Below are 17,885 nucleotides of genomic sequence, written 5' to 3' on the forward strand. Positions count from 1 at the left end.
AATACTTTAAATTCAACAATAATTTTTATATCGCTTACAATACTTAGAAAGTCGGTATGACAGTGACACTTTGTAAAGATTTACACCTACGTGATCCATAAAAAACTTCAGGCATTTCGAAAAACTAAATTTGATAACGTTTTTGCTTTATTTTAATTGATTTGGGTTTTCTAACATTCAATCGTCATTTACTCGAAAACTTTCCTATGTAAGATGGCAACATTTTAATACTGTCGGATCGACAATGAAACGATCTTTCAGAATCAAGAAAAAAAAATAGGGGGTTGCTATTTAAAAAAAATGTCGATGACGTCATTACTCGAAAACAAATGACGGTTGAAAATCGCCTTTTATGCTAAAATATATATTTTTTAAATTTAAAATCGACCTGTTCAAGGATTTTTTCCAAAAAAAAATTGTTTCGTTTTTACTGAATTTATTCCATACTTTAGGCGCGTACTGTATATAAAAAGCTTGTTTGATTATAGTTATGAAATTACAGATTTAGATGGTATAAAATTAATAAACGTAAAATTTTGCATGTATAATAAAATATATATCGTCAGAGCTGTTTACAGACCACCATCATCATGCTCCTTGGCGTTCACAAAGAACTTATATATTTTTTTTTGAAACAGTAGATCACATATGTCATATTAGGATTTTTTATTGGTGATGTGAACATTGACATTCTAGGTTTTAACCAGAATGAATACAAAGAGGAACATTTAAATACTGTACATGAATGGGGATTTATTTCCATGGTAAACAAACACATTAGGGTTGGTATATGGTGAGAGTGCAACATATATTGACCATAATATGTATATAAGAACAAAACTGAACTATGAGTTGTTTCTTCCAGTTCTCTTGCAAAGTAGTATTATTGAACTATTCTTCGTGTGTTTAGCCTATCTGTAACAGAAAATGAAATGAATTATAAGAAAAGATATAAGATTTATTTAAATTATGAAAAACTGCAACAAACTGTTGAAAATTAATCATTTGATAATTTGTATCAGCAGAGCGATGTAGACATGGCAACAGAATATTTTGTTGATTATTATTTAAAAGAAAACATTAATAAATGTACAACCAAAAAATTGATAAAGAGAAATGAAATGAAAAGGTCAGTCTGGATTATTGAAAGATGGGTTAGTAAAGTCGATTAACAAAAAACATGCACTATACAAAAAAGTACAAAAAAAAAAACGGATAATATGGAAACAAAAAGAGAATATACAAATTATAGAAACTTGCTTACCAATTTAATAAAGAAATCTAAAATTAGTTAATACCAGTCGTTAGTAGAAAACAATAAATTGTAATAAAAAATTGTGGGAAAATATAAAACATATATACGGAAATAAATTTAACACTAGTGAAGTTAAACAATTAAAAACTGAGGATGGCAACGTAACCAAGAATCCAAATGAAATTTCTGAAACTTCTAACGCATTTTATAGTCAAATAGGGCAAAATAAAGTATGACTCAGACTATAAATGTAAACAGACAAAAATTTTACAATCAATCTTTCTCCAACAAACTAATGAGAGTGGAACTGAGAAGGTTATTATGTAGTTGAAGGGGGCAACATCTTCAGGTATTGATGGTTTTAAATCAGAAACATAAAAAAAAATTCACTTTTTATCTGTAAGCCGTTGAGTTTTCTAATAAATCTATTAATAAAAAATGGAGTTTTCCCAAAGTTGTTTAAACAAGCATTAATAAAATCTGTATTTAAATCCGGTGATAAGTTAGATGTTACAAATTACAGACCAATATCGCTGCTGAGTAACTTGTCAAAAATTTATGGAAAATATTGAAAAAGAGAATAACTGAATATTTGTGTAAATACAATATCTTACCAAAGCAACGATATGGCTTCCAAGAAGCTAAATCAGCGGAGGATGCAATGGCTGATTTAACTGTTGAAATGTATAAATCTTTAGATAAAAATAAAAAGGGGCTTTGTATCTTTGTTGACTTGGCTAAAGCATTCGACACTTTTCATGCAGAATTATTAAAAACATTTGAAAATATTAGGTTTAGAAGTGTTGTACTGGATTTGATTACAAGTTACCTAGCAGATAGAGAGCAAAGCGTTAAAATTAATGAGCACGTAAGTTCCAAGGGAGTGGTGAAATACGGCGTGCCTCAGGGCACTATCCTGGGACCGACACTTTTTAACATGTACATTAATGACTTGTTTAACCAATCTTCGCTAGGCAAAATTATTAGTTTTGCTGATGATGCGGATTTGGCAAATAATTATTCTTAAACCATTGTTCAGCACACGCATAAGTTTTGTGGGCTTCTCTATAATTATTTTGTCCCTCGGAATCAGAGTATCGCCCTCCAGTATTTTTATACCATGCAAAGTAATCCTGATAACTGGGATTTTTCTTCCTTTTTCCCAGGACCATGTGCAACTGATGCCCACACACAATAAAATGTGCTTCAAAAAAAAAATACAGCAGGAAATGAAATTCTTGTGAAGGTTCGAGGGTTTATCACCTAATTACTGCAGACTATTAAAAGGTAACAGAACCCATAACTTTTTTTGTCCTCCTTTATTTTTAATTTCAGGCCAAGTCATAACTTCAGGAGAGACCAAACAGACTTTACAAAAATCCCATCGCAAAGTGTAGAAATTAGCTAAATATACATTTCACAAAATGTGCAGCAATTTTTTGTCCAAAATACAGTTTCAAAAATATAGTATATTCATCAGAGGTCGATAAAAATCGTTGACGTAATAATTGCCAGAAAAATATTGAATGTGGGGCATAAAAATGAGAATTTACAGGCCAGATTTTCTTTATCTTCTAGTGGTATAACGTATTTAGAATTATGCTTTGAACAAAAAAATATTCTTCATTTTTTTTTTGTGAAACTAATAGTTTTAAATATATTTTAAATTATTATACAGTGTAAGTGTGATAAACTGAAAAACGTCTTGTGTTTCAAAATTAAAATTGCCCTCTGGGGTCTTGAACTGAAAAGATATCTGGAAAGTTTAGATATTTTTAAAAATACGGTGGGAAAATTATCTAGACTTAATTTTGGAACATCCTATAAGTAAACTTATTTATGAATCATCCTGTATAGCACTAATAAAGGGTAAATATGAAGCGAGCCCACGTCGATCAATATCATCTGCGATTAAATATAGAGAAACTTATCGAAATCATTAGTGTTTTATTAGATAAGAGAAAATTTCAAGCGACACCTACAAGTTGTGAGCAGTTTTATAGCCAGTTTCAACGAGCGGGCGGGTGATGGTGCGTGAGTGCTTTTGTGTATATAAGCCCGCTAAGAAAGTGTATCTAATAGCCAAAGCATTTTCGATGTCTGTACAGAATGACAAGAGAATTAATAAAATATCTCCTCTCGCCAAAAAGGCGGGAATCTCAGGCAAGAATGGCAAAGAATATTCTTCTAATTCGGACAATGAATCAAGTTCGACTGGTAGCGGCGAATCAATGTAAGTGTGGAGGAGAATCATTTGTTTCCATTTTTTTTTTAATAAGCTCACATCTACTTGAAATTTTTGAAAACTTATTTCGCAGTTTAGTAAACGAGGCTCTTTATACATAAAATTGTTTATCGTGTGTCTAATTAAACTCATAATTCATAGGTTAGAAGAATTTACGATCGTTTAATATTTGTCTTATAATGTCACATTTTCATGTCACAATCTAGAAACATTTTTTAATATACTTACAGGTAAATAGGAAGTTACTATATAGTAGTAATAAAGCGACTCTGTCGATTTGAAACACAGATTTCGTTTTATAAAACCCTTATAAAGAAGGGAAACTTCGTTAGAAAACTCGGACTATGCGAAATACATTTTTAAATACAATGGGTGTACTAAGTCCATGTCATAACTTCAAGAAGTTGTTCCTAGGAACATTTTCGACTAAAAAGTTTTAACAAACCGGAGGTTACACCCACTGGTTTACGAAATACCGGGTAATGAAACATAAAAAATAATTACGTAGATTCAAATATGTTTAAAGATGCTTGAATCAGATTGATAAAACTTCGAAAGAATTATTTAATTATAGGTATATGTACATACAAATTGGCATACACTATCTCAACCGGTAGAAAAGATCTCTAGAAACTCGACAGTTTGACTGTAATGCATATTATGATTATTTACTGCCTAATAATATGTACGAGAAAATGTATAATTTTTGTAAAAGACGTGACATCTTTTGTATTAACTATCTACACAGATATTAATAATCACGGGTCAGATACTAATCAGATAATGAGTCAGTATAGGAATGCCACCAGGCACTGGTAGTAGCCTCATTTTTCAACAGCATATCCGTATGCTGGGTCAAGGGACACGAGCGGTGCAATAGCAATAAAGAAGCCAAGCAAGCCAGGAGTGCATCGGACCACAATATTTTTGGACCCGGTCTCTCCAGTGTGCTTCCGCTGCCAGTCCTTATTAAAATTATTAAGGAAAACACCCACACAGAGTTTATGAAATGAAAAGTGGGATGATACAAATAGCTGTCAATTTGCTAAGGAATTCTTAGAAGCCAAAAAATACCTTGCCATGTCTAGGTCAAATCTTCGTCTAGTGACAGGTACTCAAACTGGACATTGCTGGCTAAGGAAGCTCCAACGCAATTCCTCTTTGTAGGGGTTGCGAACAGGAAGACCAGACAGTACTACATGTGCTATGCGAATGCACTGCCGTCTCGTCAACAAGAAAATTCGTGTTGAAAGAACGATGGTCTTCTATGGGACTATATTAGAAAGATCCCTCTAAGCAATGTCATCACCTTTTTCTCTGTAATAGGTTGGTTAACGGATCAGATGGATTGATCTCCTAATGGGAGGAAGTACAAGAGGCCCAATGAGGCCTAAGTGTTGTAACTGTTTAAGCTACTGTCCCTAAAATCCCAGATTCCAGATTCCAGACCCATTTGTTCTCGAGTCATTCTTTATAATTTGTTATAATTAAACACCATTAACTAGAATCCTTTTAAAATGTAGAGCTTGACAAGTTGCAAGTTTTGAGCAAAAAAGGCCACATTTATACAAAATCTGTTGCGGTAATTCTTAAGAATAAAATTTTAATAATCCATATCCAATCCATTTTTTTTTTTAGAAAATTTGTTCAGCCTACTGTATTCACCACCTGTCAAACCATGTACGAAATTTTATTATTTTTTACTGGATATTTTGCCGCCTGTGGAAAAAATAAAAGTAATAATAATAATAATAAAATGAACCCTTGCGCAATTTTATAAATATTTCATTTTTATTTTTTTCGCAGGTGGTATGCCACAAATAAATAACTTCATTTATTTTAAAAGTAAATTATTCCTGAGAAAAAGAAAAAGTAAATATGTAAAATTAAGCTCTATTACAATGATATATAGGTCTATACATGAATATAGCAAAACTGAAAAAAAAAAGAATTCCCTTGCAAAAACAACAAAATTCTTCACTTATCAATCCTTTTACGTGCGTTCATAGTTATCTTCCATATTTGTGCTGGAGTATTTGTAAACTCGTTCTTTCAATAATCTCATTCGCATTCAAATTACTCTCAAAGAAGAAAACACCAATTATTCTGTCATATGGTACTCCACACCGTTTGTAATTTTTTTGCAAATACTGTTTTTGCATTTCTTACGAATTCTGGATTGTCAACTGGCTGTGACGCAATATAAACTTATTCGGTAACGCCACTCTAGAATTTTGTAGAGAGCTTCACAATAACATAAATTAGGAAACATCGTAAGGTTTCTTCGATGGATTAACAGTTCTCATTATTATTAACAATTTAATTTTAAATTTTTCGTCTTCACTGAATCAACAATTATTGATACTTTCTAATTTCCCTACAATGTTCCCTTTTAACATATGTTATCAGAAAATGTTTGTGTTTTTGTTTCAAGACCATCCGTTAGTAAGAAACCTGGCTATAAGACCTCTGAAGAAAAGGTGTCGTTGCTTGCCATCAGCTACATTCGACATATTGAATCCAAACTGTTTGAAAAAATTCACAATACTGTCTGAAAACATGTACAATAAAGTCTTTTTATTCCTGACATATCTTCTATTGATTTTCCTTTAAAATTCCCAAAAATCACCTTTTGCCAACTTCTAGATTATGGTTTTACTCGTTAAAATCATCCCATATATAGTAAATTGGCCTCATCGTTAAAAAGTTTCATTCAGTAAATAATTTAGATATTCTTCCTATAGCCAATCGCAAAACTTTAATCGTCTTTCCATGGGCGTAGCTAGAATGTTTGCTTGGGGTGAGCCCACCGCTTCAATCAACGACTTACTGATATAATATTTCAAATCCCGAGCACTCTTTCATTAAGAAAAAAAGTGGCATAGTCAGCGATTTACCGATATGAGAAAGATGATATGGGATCTTTTTTTCTGGGGTGGGCACTGCGGTTTCTGGGGTGGGCCGTGCACACTCCTGCTCCCCCCTAGCTACGTCCATGGTCCTTTTTCAGCTCTCAGTTCCAATGTATGTAAAATGGTTGGCTTAGAAGCCATTATTGTTTTTCCCAGGCATCTTTTAATATTTTGAACTTTAATTCAATCTAATATTAGCTCGGGAACTGTTGAAATATTATGAATGTGTTGAAATCTTTAGACCTCTCACTTACTCATCTATCTGGATGACTAATATTGAATTACCTCTTTTCGATCTCACAAAAGATGTACAATTTCTATTTTGTCTTTTAAAGTTACGTTTTCCATAATTATTCACACGAGATTAACACCTTGATTTGTCACTTTTGATCATTCACTATTTCAATTTTTTTCATGGATAACTAGACTTTTATATAGTTTTTGATAAAATTTCGAACAAGCCCATTTCGAAAAACATGCTGAATCCAGAGGATTTACCAGATATTAAAAAAAATAGCAAAAATGAACTATTATTTGACACTTAATAAGCTAAAGCAGAAGGCCTTTGATTTTATTTGAATGTGACCCTTTTTGCTCAAAAATTGCCGATTCTTTTAGCTTCAGAATGCTTCACACTGTGCGCCTATTCGAAATTCTTATTTGGAAATATAATTTTAAATGCAATATAATTTATAATCAATAAAATATTGGCGTTGGATATTTAGTCAAAAACTCATCCCTCTCCCAAAAACTTGGTACCTACCAATTTTAAGCAAACTTGTCCAAGAGGTACACTTTGAAGTTTCATTGCTTTATTAATCCAGGAATTGATTCTGAACGCTCTATGAATTAAATTATCATCCTACATAGCAATAACACCTAATGGATAATGGTACTATCTGAAGGGGACCCAGGTCGATCAATATCATCGTGCGTATTAAAAACGGAGCAATTTATCGAAATCACTAATGTTTACTAGAAGAGATAAGAGAAGATTTCGAGCGGCAACGTAAGGTCGTGAGCATTTCCATAGTCAGTTTGTACGAGCCGGCAATCCATTCTGCTACGTGCACCTGTGAGTTTTTATGGACACATTCAACAAGAGGTGTGCTTAATAGCCAAAGCGTTCTCGATGTCTGTACAAAGTGACAAGAGAAGTAACAGAACGTCTCCCGTCGACAAAAATAGGGGAACCACAGACAACAACGGTAAAGGGTATTCTTACTCGGACAATGAATCGACATCGACTGGCAGCAGTGAATCAGCGTAAGTTTGGATGCAGTCTAGTGTTACCAATTTCTTAGATAATAATTGGAATTATGTCTAAACTTATTTCGCAACTTCGTAAACAAGATTATACGTAAACTTTTTTATATGTCTTAATAATTTAAACAAGTTGACGATCGTCTAATAGTTATTACATAGTATCACATTTTCTTGACATGATGTAGATACATTTCTTATCATATTAAACTGCAGAATACGAAACGTATAGAGACTATCAAATTAGAAAGCAAAGTTTTTCTATTTCAGCGTGTTATAACCATACAGATTATTTGGACTACAGTAATATATTCTTTGTGTCATTTTTCATTTAGATTTCATTTTAGAGATTCTGTAATCGCTTTTGGGTACAAAATAATCCAAGTAGCAAAGTCTAGTATTGACGTGGATTAGGAAACACCTGTTATAGACATAAATATCTATATCATACGGTAGATCTTTTTTTTCAATTTAAATCTTCAGGGTACTTTTCATTTCATTATTAAGACAAATGTTTTTCAAGTTAAATAAAAATAGCAGATCAACTTAATCTTTTGCATTGCATCATTACAAGCTTATTGCACCTTATTGTTCATTAATCTTTCAATTCGGTTGCTATCAACCCAAATATACTACCAGTGAGTAAGACTAACTACTTTATTCTGATTTGTTTATATTGTCCGATACCGACGACATTAATTTTTATACTTTGGCAATCTTCAATGTGACATTATGAACCGGAAAACTGATAATATACAAAAAATGTGTTGATAAGTTGCATTGTTAAAAATAGGAGTAAAAACTACATGATTAAAACCATCCTCCTCCTTTAGACCAGGCGGTATCTGTTTTGGTTTGGGTGAATCGTATATCCACGGAGATTTTTGGCTTTTTGGCTTTCAAATATCACTAGAAATGAAAATTTTTCTATGCGCATAAAATAATGTGGGCTTAACTTTTGGCGGCACAATATGTGAAAAAAATTCGAAAAATGTCATATGTTTCTTCCTATTTAATTATGTATCTTTTCAAGAGTTGATTTTAGGTGAAAATGGAAGAGGAAAAAAAATGTTTGTAGTTAATTTTTTTACAAAACATGACTAGTTACAAATCGAATGAATCATGATTATTATGGTAAAAATAAAAACAATCGCAAAAATGGGGTTAAAAAACAATACTCTTTAGGGAATTTTTTTGGGGTATTTAAATTGGGTATAGGACCTTTATACTTGGCTCAAGACAACCTCATGTTATGTAGAATCTTCACACCAAATTTCATCAAAATCGGTTCGATAATAATAATTTTGCAATTCAGATTTTGAAAAAAAAATTTAAATTTTCAAAATTTTCCACAGCAAAAAGCAAGGCCCTTAAATACTTGAAGATTTAGTCACATATAGAAGGGCTCTCAAGCTTTCAAACTCTTTTTTAAAAATTAGAATCCGTCAATTAGGAGAGCTCTGGCGCTTGTTTAAACATTGGTCGAATTTTTGTACTTATAAACAATTAGAATAACTTTGTGAATATTCAATCAAATCACATTTTTTAAACGAGGTTTTAAAAGTTCTTGGAAAGACGCTTCTTTTTAAAAAAAACAGTTCTATTGATCAATTAATTAGGTAGTTATAGCCGATCAAAATTAACCGTCATTTACAGTAAATGTACTGGGACATCCGGGCTAATTTTTCGAAAAATACATTTGGTATTCCGAGTACTTACCAGGTCTAAGATTACAATACTTTTCTTCATTGGCAACCTACTTTAAAACGTGTTTAAAGTTATTTATGCAAGCGAGAAATTCAAAAAAACCGTGCGGGTGGTGGTGGTGGGGGAAGCAGAGAGCGCGGCCGCTTCGGCCTGCTCGAAATTGAATCGGCGAGTTCAAAACCGTGATGCGCTTAAAAATTTTTAATATCTCACCTTCTAGAGGTCCAATTTTGATGATTTTTTTTTAATTTTAGCGTATTTTCAAATGCCTATCGTTAATAATTATTGGTCTTTCAACAGTCCGATAATTATTTATCTTTAAACTTTCATTACTTATCAACTTTATTTTTTTATTGTATCAAAGGTAAGTGCATAAACTTATATACTGTTTATCAAAGATCAAAAACAAATTTATTTAAAAATTCTGAAATCGTTTAAACAACAATTATTTTCAAAATATGATGAAAATTAGTAATATAGTGAGTTAATTTCTCATTTGTTTATATTTTAAACAATAAATAATATTTGAATTATACTTTAATCACAAAAAAAATAATATTAAAAAAGAATCTTTCGTTCATTTCAATATATTGTTTCGTATTCGAAAAATACGACCTTGAAGAAAATAGATACATGTACATTAGGAAAAGAATCTTTACAACTTGTATATACAGTGTTATTTTTTTAAAACCTGACATAGGTCAACTTTTTTATTTGAAATAATAGACTAGTACTTCCAAATGCAAAGTTATAGGAAATAACTTGATTAAGAAAAATTTATAAATAATTTTTTTCGATGTTGCTATTTAAAAAAATATCGTTTTCGTAGCTACTGCAGAAATCTGGCAACACCGGAAAGAATTATTTGTAATTTTTTCTTATTTTTTTTTTAAAAGAAGCGTCTTTCCAAAAACTTTTAAAACCTGCTTTAAAAAATTTGATTTGATTGAATATTCACAGTTATTCTAATTGTTTATAAGTACAAAAATTCGACCATGTTTAAACAAGCGCCAGAGCTCTCCTAATTTATTCAAGTATCTAAGGGCCTTGGTTTTTGCTGTGCAAAATTTTGAAAATTTGCAATTTTTTTTTTCAAAATCTGGATTGCAAAATTATTATGCAAAATCTATCGAACCGATTATGATGAAATTTGGTGTGAAGATTCTACATAACATGAAGTTTTCTTGAGCCAAGTATAAAGGTCCTACACCCAATTTAAGTACCCCAAAAAAATTCCCTAAAAAGTATTGTTTTTTAACCCCATTTTTGCGATTTTTTCTATGTTTACTATAATAATCATGATTCATTCGATTTGTAACTAGTCATGTTTTGTAAAAAATTTAATTACAAACATTTTTTTCCTCTTCAATTTTCGCCTAAAATCAACTCTTGAAAAGATATATAATTAAATACGAAGAAAAATATGACATTTTTCGAATTTTTTAAAAGCCACGTTTTTTTTATGCGCATAGAAACATTTTCATTTCTAGTGATATTTGAAAGCCAAAAAGCCAAAAATCTCCGTGGATATACGATTCACCCAAATATGGTTTTTTGAAACAGATACCGTCTGGACTATGTACATCTCACAGTGTATAATTGTTAACTTTTTTTAGAATCTCCAATGTCAAGAAGGAGGCAACTGATCCAAATGATACACCGTCTACAGTAAAGGTCAAACGACTATCCAAAAGCCTAAGAAAAAAGTTCTTCCACCACTTCCCTAACATTGAAGACGACGAAGAAGTATTAGGCCGGTATGCCTGTGCTCTCCAAAGTGAGATATTATTACAGGGATATTTATACATTACCACAAACTACTTTGGGTTCTATTCCAATGTCTTTGGATTCGTCACAAAGGTAAGTACCTTTGTTAGACCTAGATTACCATGCACATGCCAATAATATAACAAAAATGAGCATAGATGTACAGGGTGATTCTCTTATTACAAACTTAGTCAATAGAAGCACAAGTACATTTTTTTTTCTCTAAGAAATCCCGGCAAATGAAGTCAAACAATGTTTTTCGTTACCAGAAATCTAGGTATGCAAAATAATACATAATAATACAGACAAGACTCCTAGCTGCTAATATTGCGGGAAATAACTATGCTTCAATTAGCATAAAAAATTGCATATACAAAATACAAATCGAAAAATTCCAGTAGCCTAATTCAAACGATGTTAATTCTAGCGATTTCTGAGAGAAACAATTGCTGGCCTTAAGAGAATATGGCAGCTGCTTCGAATATTAAAAAATATCCACAAGTCACAGAGATTATTTAATTTTTTCTTTTCGTTCTAACATAAATATTTCAGAACCAAAGTATGTCAGACCAATAATGTTGACAGTATTTGTAATAAGTCAAGTGAATTAACTTGTACGACGATATTCAAAACCACAGAGTATATTTTACTTGGAAATTTCGAAAAATCTCATTTGTAGTGATTAGGTACATTTTTCTTCCATATGTTTGATTCAAGCCATTACCTCTAATCAGTTACAGCATATTATTGAGCAAAGAAATGAACCAATTTACGTTTCAGCTGCTTATACCAATACTCACAGTTCAAGACATAACAAGGGAAAAAACGGCAAGGATATTTAACAATGCCATTGGCATTGTAACGTCAGAACAGAAGCATGTATTTGCAAGTTTCATATCAAGAGATAGCGCTTTGGAGTACATGAGATCAGTGTGGGAGAAAGCAAAGAGCGAGGCGGAGCTCTTGGAAAAGGAAATCAGTGTAAGTGAAAACAATTTTTTTTAAATAAACTTTAGATACAAAAGGGACTTAACAAAAATTCAGCAACATATGATATATTTTTAACCACAATAATAAATTACTTTAAAGGGGTATTTCATATTATAGGCACAAGGCCTAGATTACAATGAGTTAGAAGAAGAAGATGAGGTTGATCATGGAGAAACATCTGATCCTGAAAAGACTCATTTGAAAGGTAACATTTCTTATTATTATTAGTAAATTGTTAACAAAACACATGTTATTTAATTGGAAACTACAACCTTGTTTTCAATATAGCATTGCAATCAAAATTGATGACAAAATAATGAGGGTTTTAAGTGTCCAATTTATTAATTTTAGTTCATTCATTCAGGTTCACGTAAAGCATCCATAGCACTTACGAAAGCACCAAGGACCATCAGGTACTTTAAGAAGAAGCAGCAAAGGATTATTTTACTTGCCACCATAGCGTTACTAGTGACACTATACACATCTGCAAGCCTCCTGTTGTATCGAATAAGTCAAATGCAAAACAAGTACTCTATCGCCCTAGAAGATGTCAAAAATTCAGACTCTCCCAGTGTTTACCGGGATATATTAGAGCTACAGACGGAGCTACATTCTAAGTCCGACGGGGCGGTGTTCGACTACTTGGATTCCAATTTGAACCAAATTGCAAAGGTAAGAGTTTGAAGTTGTGCTTGGAATACGAGTAGTTTATTTATTCATGTTCATTAATCTGTGATTAACTCAAGCTAGTAAAAATATTTGGCACATTGGGATCCCAAGTAACAATTAAAATGCTGTTTATTATTATTTTAAAATGGTTCCATGCAGGATGTTTACAGATCAAAAAGTTTTAAATTATTTAATAATAATATTTGAATTAATATATTCCCAGAGTGCAATTATCTTATCTCATTAAATTGCCTTGTAGTGTCTCTTAAAATCTAATCACAAAGTCTTTTGGACTTTATCTGGCTGTAGGTTTGTATAATTTTTATTATTAATATCGAATGTACTTAAAACAGTTTGGTGCAGCCTTCGAATGAAAATTTAATCGAGCTGCTGTAAAACGATAAACCTTTCAAATCGTTTTAAAAATAATTTTCTTGCAGATACCCCGTGTCCCCTTCTTTTAAAAAGTTCTCATCTTAAGAAAATTTTCTCTCGTCAGAATACGCAGTGAAGCAATAATCCGCTTATTAAAAACATCTTAAACATTATTAGCTTTTTTAGCTACTTCAATAAATCTAACACAAATTCTGTAGCTCCATACAATAAGTCTAAATCAACGGCCATAAGCAAGTGGAAAAGAATTGAAAAAATAATGGTCTTTTTGAAAAACAAATCAAGTTATTTTAGACTAGCAACCCGGCTTCGCACGGGCAAATAATATAGCCTATGTTACTCCGAGAAGATGTAGCTTTCGGTAAAATTGGTTGAGTAGTTTTTGATTTAAATCGTAAGAAACAAAAAATCAATCATCTTTCATCTAATGCGACCCTAATATTAATTTTAAAATAATTCACGATATATCTATATACCTAAAGACAACTAACGAACTCAAAACTAAAAATGCAAAACCTTTAAATTTAAAACAATATAGGTAACTACCAACAATGTGAAAACAAAGCGAATTAAATTAAAGTACCTATGTTCAGGACTATCAATTTTAATTAATAAGTAAGTAGTTACGTATCTAACTACCTAAAGAAAACAAACACGAAACAAAAATGCGACTATGAAGTTTTAAATGATTTACAATAAGAAAAAACAAACAAATTATTACAACTCAATGAAATAAAAGTATGTTTGCAAGTATCTATGTATGTTCCGACTACCTAAAGACAACAAATACAAAGCAAAAATGTGACCTTAAAATATCGAACGCAATTATAACTTTCCAACAACACCCAGAAAGAAAACACAGTCGTCAGTCGTCACCTCCATTCGCTCCAAGTCAGTTTATTAAAGGATCACGTGCGCGTTATCGTTCGGCTTATTAGCTAAACAGTAGGCAAGACGGTGTGGGGGGAGGGTCGGCGATCGCATCAAGCGAAGCGAGGCGCTTGAATTTTATTCTCGCGTCCGTAATTTTTTTGCGATTACTCCTAAGATATTCATTTAAATTATATGGTGTAAACGAATAAAATAATGTGCATGAAATGCTTAATGCCTCTAACTTATTTAAAATGATAAGGATTAATACCGTATTTGTGTAAATAGCTTTTACATTACCGCTTTATAATTGCCAATTTTTTAAAGTATTAAAATGGATATAGGTAGTATGTTATCTTTAACATATAGACATATGCTATCGCGGACTTTTCTGTACACAATTCCACCATACATTGATACACTACATAAACTTTCGGACCCCCTCGGCTCGGACGCGGGGCGCGGGGTCACGGGGCGCCCGCGCGGCCCGATCGAATCACGGCGACACGAAATTAATTTCGTTGCGCATTATTTTGATTTTGCTATATCTCCTAAGGTATTCATTTAATTTGCATGGTGTAAAGGGAAAAAATTATCTTCATGAAATGCTCAAGCCAACTAACGTATTTAAAAAGATAAGGTTTAATACCGTATTTGTGTAAATAGCTTTCCAATTACCGCTTTATAATTGCCCATTTTTTAAAGTATTGAAATGGATATAGTATGTTATCTTTAAGAGATAGACATATGCCATCGCGGACTTGTTTGTAAACTAATATAAGATACACAATTCCACCATACATTATTTTGTTATATCTCAAAGGGTTTAGGCAGCGTTTTCTCCTCCGACAAATATCGTTAATGTATACAAAAACTTAACAAATTATATACTAAAACCTTCCTCGAGAACCACTGTATCCATTGGTGTAAACAGCATGAAAATCGGTGCAGTAGTTCTTGAGTTTCTCGCGAACAGACAGACAGACAGATGCGGTGGAGGACTTTGTTTTATAATATGTAGTGATTAAGTAATGGTACTCCACAAAAACAACTTTAACAATTATGGTATCTAAACTACTGGTTGAAATGTGTTATAACAGACTTCATCACCACAAATAGGTTAGGAATTTCAACAAGAACATGTTTAGGTGCATTTATAAGACCACAACAAAGACAAATTCAACTTTTCGTGGTCTAAATGCTCTTATTATAAGTTTTATCAAACTCTTTAGGATTGCACCAAGATAACATAAGAAGAATAGCTTTTATAATATTCAAGCAGTTTTGAAAACTTCCTGGAGATCGTCCCTTTGGGACCTTTCTTATTTATGATTACTGTCACAGTGTCACAGAAATAAAGATTTATCAACAGCTTTATAAACAGTTCTTATGATAGCCTCGTAGGTTATTAAAAAAGTTAAAATGTTACTTGGGACCCTACTACCAATTTACTCATTAACTTGATTGCTCACAGTATACATTTCGCTTTGAATTATCTTAATACATTTTAGTTTCACCCTGTATATGTGAAGTGTGGGAATTATCTACAATTATGAGATAGTTATAGTATCGAAGCATGCACGATTTTGGGGTATCTAATATTTATTTTTATTGTTTTATTTGAGCTCAGTTTGTTTCTCATTAATTATTACTTTAACTGTTAATTGTACGTAACTACTGAAAAACATATTTTGGGAAATAATAAGTTCTTTCAACTTTTTTATCAGATATTCATTATTCCCAAACTATTTAAGTAAATCTACATTTGTAAACAAGGTGATTTCAAGAACATATCGCCATTGTTTACAAGTAAGGTACGAATAAAACAGATCACAAGATTATTGTTATTCCAAATATTTGATAAGCAAACTATTGTGTACTAATTATAGCGTCAGTTTAGCTGTATACAATGATTTACAATACTTTGACAAATTAATATTATTGAATGAAAAATCATTTATTTTCTTTTTCATGCACCACACAAATAGAATATGTGAGAAAACTAAAAACAAGGGGATGATTCCACAATAAAAATAATGGTAAAGCTCAATATTAATGTAATTACATAACCTTAAAATTCTGTTTTAAATTTAATTTTTTGCCATAACCTTATTTTCAAATATGCTATCCATTTTATGAATTCGTATTGATAACAAAATTTTGTAAAACCCTGAGAGGCTCTAATGGCTAAGTAAATATTTTCCAAATTTTTTTAGGCTCGATTTGTTACTAATAGTAAGGTTACTGAATTGGATTAATTTTAAAAAAGTTATACCAAAATATCAATAAAAAAAATGAATTTTAAAGTTTTCTAACTGTTAATATTAAGTTTTCAAAAAAGTAACATAAAAATTTATACAATTATTTTTATGATTAGATATTAGCCCCTTAATTATTTGCTTATAGTTCCTGAGCACATTGTATATTGCGACCCATACCATACTTTTAAACTAATATTAAATACTACAATTGCACAAAAAATGTTTTTGTCAATTTTTTGTAATAAATTTTCTAAAGAACAGGAAATTCCGATATCGATAATTTTGTGGTATCATCTTAATGTTTCCATAACAACGGCAAATATCAGATAATGTAAAAGGATTAAATAATTCCACTATCTGATAGACACGTCAGTCAAGCAGGTGTTCACACCTCATAGCGATAACAATCTAAAACGGGCCATAATTACTTCTAAGAATAATTTAAAACACTCATCTCGACATTTTTATAGTTTAACTTGACATCTATGTCATTGCCTTGATTTACGATTTCGTTTTAAATTCGCAGGTAAAGAAATCATTGGAAACTCTGTCTTCCCTGTTATTAGACACGAGTCATTCTAATGCAGAGTACAACTCAAGACAACAGGAACCAGCAAAATCTTGAGGATCTCCAACAGCTTTTTCTGACTTTTTGATAAACGTAAGAAAAGTTTCTAGAAAAATCACATGGGGAGTAGACACTTAAGAACTATTAAGTTAAGCTTAAGACACACAATAAAGACGAGACAAATATTTTAATATTTATTAGAGTTGTAGGTTTCTAGTAATTGTGGTACATGTGTTTTAGCTTTATTGACTTTCTAAAGTAATCTACATAGCTTACATATGACTATAAATACATGGGAAGGAAAGAAACGGTGACAGTAGACTATTTCCATACTTTTATGACTATTTTCTCTTATAATTTGAGTACTTAAACTTTAGCTTTATAATTTTAAGAAAAATAATTAAATTATTGATGAAGAAATGATGCTTGTAGAATACTAGAGTTTATTTATGTGATAACTGATAAGCTTTTTCTTATTATAGATACAGATATTATTCTTCCTTTGGAGAACTAAATAGAAATATTTTTAAATATATTTTTTTAATACACTGCTTTTTATTCATTTATTTTTTATAATTGGCGGCTATACACATCAGTTTGTTGTATTGGTATTTAGTATGTTTTCCAGAGTAATACATTTATTACCTTACTGTATCCTTACTGCCCTTCTAACAATACAAGCATATAAGAATAATATCTATAAAACTATAAACGACAAAGCTACTTATTAGAAATGTTCTAAGAATCTGTGATATTTTTACAAATAAATTGCCTAATTTATTTTTTGTTTTATTCTTAATTTATTGCTCACCCGAAAGTCAGAAGGAAGTTAAAAACTATTAGCCATCATATTGGTTAAATTTACTGCATATTTTTTAAATTGGAGCTTTCCATTTTGCACGACGTTAAACTCAAAAAAGATCATTTTAATTTAGGTAAATCCGAGCTTGCCCAAAGAAGATGTTCAAAGTCAGCGTTTTCTATG

At 31.3% G+C, this 17,885-nt stretch overlaps 1 protein-coding gene across 2 annotated transcripts; it reads left to right on the top strand.

The window, feature by feature from the left end:
- Positions 1 to 3,281: 3,281 nt before the first annotated feature.
- Positions 3,282 to 17,680, top strand: LOC108917151 (GRAM domain-containing protein 1B). 2 transcript variants are annotated; one of them, XM_018723626.2, is made up of 6 exons: positions 3,282 to 3,488; positions 10,999 to 11,242; positions 11,930 to 12,130; positions 12,257 to 12,344; positions 12,504 to 12,811; positions 16,859 to 17,680. In XM_018723626.2, exons 1-6 carry the CDS (start codon positions 3,283 to 3,285, stop codon positions 16,955 to 16,957), a joined length of 1,146 nt encoding a protein of 381 aa, XP_018579142.1. In that variant the 5' UTR covers position 3,282; the 3' UTR covers positions 16,958 to 17,680. The 2 variants fall into 2 exon arrangements, with proteins under 2 accessions (XP_018579142.1, XP_018579151.1); XM_018723635.2 differs by lacking the exon at positions 3,282 to 3,488 and adding an exon at positions 7,433 to 7,678.
- Positions 17,681 to 17,885: the final 205 nt, after the last annotated feature.

Source organism: Anoplophora glabripennis, unplaced genomic scaffold (genome assembly GCF_000390285.2).
Source record: "Anoplophora glabripennis isolate ALB-LARVAE unplaced genomic scaffold, Agla_2.0 scaffold3, whole genome shotgun sequence".
Classification (NCBI taxonomy): domain Eukaryota; kingdom Metazoa; phylum Arthropoda; class Insecta; order Coleoptera; family Cerambycidae; genus Anoplophora; species Anoplophora glabripennis.